At 30.0% G+C, this 4,320-nt stretch overlaps 1 protein-coding gene across 3 annotated transcripts in view; it reads left to right on the top strand.

The window, feature by feature from the left end:
* The first annotated feature begins 2,886 nt into the window (after positions 1–2,886).
* Positions 2,887–4,320, top strand: part of LOC111377799 (two pore calcium channel protein 1A-like) — a 67,082-nt gene continuing 65,648 nt past the window's right edge. For all 3 annotated transcript variants that reach the window (XM_023000928.1, XM_023000927.1, XM_023000926.1), the window contains exon 1: positions 2,887–3,163. In XM_023000928.1, coding sequence (XP_022856696.1) covers positions 3,029–3,163 — 135 coding nt within the window. In that variant the 5' untranslated portion in view covers positions 2,887–3,028. The remainder of the gene's footprint in view (positions 3,164–4,320) is intronic.

Here is a 4,320-nt window from a genome sequence, read left to right on the forward strand (position 1 = left end):
AATGAGTTTTTATTATCATTTCATTTTTATCATGAAATGATTCTAATCTTAATATGTTAGATTGTGCTTCAAAATTACATCATCTATCAAATATAATTTTTAAAATTAATTTTTATAGAGTAATATGTTTTTATGATTATTTTATTTTTTTTAGTAAAGTAATAATGGAGGCTCATGCCTTGAGCCTCCATAATGGAGGCATGAGCATGATGCCTCCATAATTATGAAGGCTCAAGTATGAGCCTCCATAATATATTATATTATAAAATTAATAAAAATTTAATTATTTTTTATTTTATAATTGTATTTTCGAAAATTTAAAAAAAAAAAGTGGTTATAAAATTGCTAATTTTTAAATGTGTTTTTTGTTGAAAATAAAAATAATTTTTTATGTTATTTGTAAAAAAAAATTTATTGTAATATTATTAGCGTAATAAGAAGATTTATTATGCATTTTTATTTTTTACATTTTGTGAAAAAATTTATTTATGGTGATTGACAAATATTCTTCCACACATGCATCATGTCAACAAAATTTAAAAATAATAATTTTAGTATATATTTAAAAAAATAAAAAAAATATTACGGAGGCAAGACCTCCATATTATGGAGCAAAGCCTCCATAATACGGAGGCTTTATGAAGGCCTCCATAAAGCCTCCGTATTATGGGGGCTTCATGAAGGTAATTACGGAGGCCTCAACGTTCATTTTTTTTACTTTCTATTTTTTTTATTGGCTCTCAGTACAATAATTTAATTTCATTTAATTAACTTAATTTTTTTAATATTCTTAAAATAAAAATACATAAAATAATGGAGGCTTACTCTTTCTTCATTTTTACACGCTACAACCATGCTTCCCTATTTCTCCACACTATCTCTTTCACCATTTTCTCACGCTATCAACCATGTATCTTTAGAAAATTTATTTTTGAACACATAAATAAGTTTAAATAAAAATATTATTTTTATATATGTACGTAAAAGGTATATAATAACCATTTGGATGACCAAAAAATAATATCAATCAAAATGTTTACGAACCGTTTAAATAATAATTTATTGAGAGAGTTAATTCAAGAGCAAAAGTGTGAATTTCATAAATATATGATTAAAAATATGTTTGTAAAAAATAAATTTTAAAAAATGAAGACCAAATATGTTAACAAATGAATAAATTATTTTTCGAGAAATGAGTTTTTATTACCATTTCGTTTTTATTATGAAATGATTCTAATCATAATATGTTAGATTGTGCTTCGAAATTACATAATCTATCAAATATAATTTTTAATGTTAATTATGGGCCTCCATAATTATGGAGGCTCATGCTTGAGCCTTCATAATTATGGAGGCCTCCGTTATTGCGGAGGCTCAAGTAGCCTCCGTTTACTTTACTAAAAAATTACTTTACTAAAAAAAAAAAAATTCATAAAAACATATTACTTTATAAAAATTATAATTAATAGATTATGTAATTTTGAAGCACAATCTAACATATTAAAATTAGAATCATTTCACGATAAAAATGAAATGGTAATAAAAACTTATTTTTCGAAAAATATATATATTCATTTGTTAACATGTTTGGTTTTTATTTTTTAAAATTTATTTTTCTTTAAATATATTTTCAATAATATATTTATGGAATTCACACTTTTGCTCTTGAATTAGTGTGGAGAAATAGAGAGATATGACTGTAGCGTGTAAAAATTGAGAAATAGTAAATAGAACTCTATGACATTATCCTCCATGCCGCATAATTGAGGAAAAACAACAAAATCACTATATCAAACACGTAAGATAAACGACGTCGTTGCTTTCTCTAAAAAAAAAAAAAAAGCTACAGTGCGACAAAATGGAAGAATCTACTGTTCTTTCTACAGTAGTGAAACATTGTCCTTTTTACATAGTAATGAGAACAAGACACATCTTGTTTGGAAACAATCTCATACCTTTGAAGTCGAGCATGAACTACACCTTCACAAATCGACATTAATATCTAATCCTCAAGGGTTTCGACGTCAATAATAATTTTACAAAAAAAAAAAAATTTATTTTCTTATGAAATCATTATTGAAGTTGATCAAGTCAAATAGTGTATCTATCAGCATGGAAAATGGGACCATTGTAGTACCAACTAGACGGCAATGGATCAAGTCGACAGGTGTAAATAAATCATTAAAATGCCGACATCCCTCATTATCTTGTTTAGTGTCCATTACTCACAAATTCTTCATTATCATACCAAAAAAATATTTTTATTTGAATCAAAATCAAAATGGAGTTGGATTTTGTCAACGTGAACAAAGGTATGGGAGGGCATCGCAAATATTAAAAAAAAAAAGAAAAAAGAAAAAGAAAAACATAATTTCATCCATAATAAAGTTGAATGACCTTTTAAAAAATTCGAGAATCAAGTGGGCGATCGCTCCATCACATTATTTTTATTCTTAAAGTTTTTTCGAAAACTTAATTTTTTTTTCCACTTCACAAGCGAGATGGTAAGCGGGCTGCATGAGAAAGTGCCAGCTTAATTCATTTCATTTGACATCCTCAAATATCTTGCAAGAAATATTCCATCCATTCCGTTTATATAAGTTGACTTTTCTTATTTTCTCGTCATAATTATATAATATTGTTTCTTTATAGAGAATGTTTTGTTTTGTTCATTTACTAATATATTTTTATTTAATTTGACCAATTATAATCAATTTTCTCCACTTAATTTTGAAATAGACAATTTTCGAGTGGAGAATTAAAATTTAAAGGAAAAAATAAAAAAAAGCAAAGAAACACTACAGTTAAATGAATCGTAATTCAAGGGCTCCACAGAAATAAATCCAGTCCCTGCACGAGGGCCCGTCAATCATGCAAAAACTGCCACACGTCTTACTGAATATCTGATACTGACAATTTGAAAATACTTGAGTTCAAATTCATCCATAACGAACAACCATTTCCTTCTCTCATTAATGACCACATTATAATCAATCCCATCTTTGATCCTGTAGTGGTCAGAGCAAAAATGGAGACGGCTTTGTTGGGTGGAGGAGAAGGCAGCAGTGGCGACCAAAGAAGGGATCGTAGGAACTTGTTTAACAGAACAGATGCCATTACTTATGGATCAACATACCAGAAGGCCGCTGCTTTGGTTGATCTCGTATGTTTCTTGTTTTTTTATGTTAAGTTTCATAATATTGAATAAAAATGTTGTAGCAGTATAGTTTAGCTGGTAATTCAATGTGGGTATGTCTGTACATTGAAGAATATGATGTTAAAGTTGATGAAGATATAATAGATTCTGTTAAAGCGTCTATTTTATACGCAATTGGTATTGAAAATGGGGATTCCGACTTTACTGAATTCTTGGAAAGTCTATTAAGAAAAGTGGAAGTGTGTAGGGATATTTTGATCTTGATAATTTGCTTAAGATATGAAATTTCTTTGAATTACGATTGGGTGATGGTATTTGCAAGTTGTACTTTTCACATTTGTAATGACCTGGGCACCTTAAGTTAGTATGTTTGTGGTGGATTAATTACTTGGTATCAAGAATTTTTATGAAGGAAAAGATAGTCTGTGGTGGAAGGTTTTGGGTCCGTGGCAACTGGCATTAGAGAACGACTTACTGTAAGTGTAGAAATAGTGGATATTTCGAACTTACTGAATATATTTCTTTTGTCAATTCAATTCACCACCTGGGTTTGTAAATAGTGAAAGTGTTATGGATTCAAGTTAAGTTTTACTGGCCCCAAAAAATGGGAACGTTTCTTATATTGGTGACCACAAATACACATGATTACACTCTTTCAGCATTTTTTACTGCATTGTAGACCAAAATTGTTCCTGAAGCCTTGTATGGTTGACCGAACTCATTTCATTTGGAATCGAAGTCACCTATGTGGTGCTATCCCTCATCTGAACTCTGGGTGTGGATTGTCAATAGACTGGATGCTACAAGAATAGTATGTTTTTTTTTTTTTTTTTTTTTGGGGGGGGGGGGGGGGGGGGGGGGGTGGNTTTTTTTTTTTTTGGGGGTGGGTGGGTGGTGTGAGGGGTTGATAAGACCTTGCCTTCATAACACCTGGACTCATATCAGTTTGGTGGTAACTACTACTTGGATGCTCAAGCTTTTCTGGATCAGTTGGCTTGTGCCAATGCTAAGTAGATTTCTGGGGCGTAATTCCAACACTGGAATATCAAGGAAATTAGAGGATACCTTCATGTGTATTAAAGGATGAGAATGTCATCAGTCCAGTACCTTGGAGAGAGACATATTCCTGAAAATATCTGGAATGCTTATAGCAATCTCTGCTT

The sequence above is a fragment of the Olea europaea genome, unplaced genomic scaffold, assembly GCF_002742605.1.
Source record: "Olea europaea var. sylvestris unplaced genomic scaffold, O_europaea_v1 scaffold1726, whole genome shotgun sequence".
NCBI classification, from domain to species: domain Eukaryota; kingdom Viridiplantae; phylum Streptophyta; class Magnoliopsida; order Lamiales; family Oleaceae; genus Olea; species Olea europaea.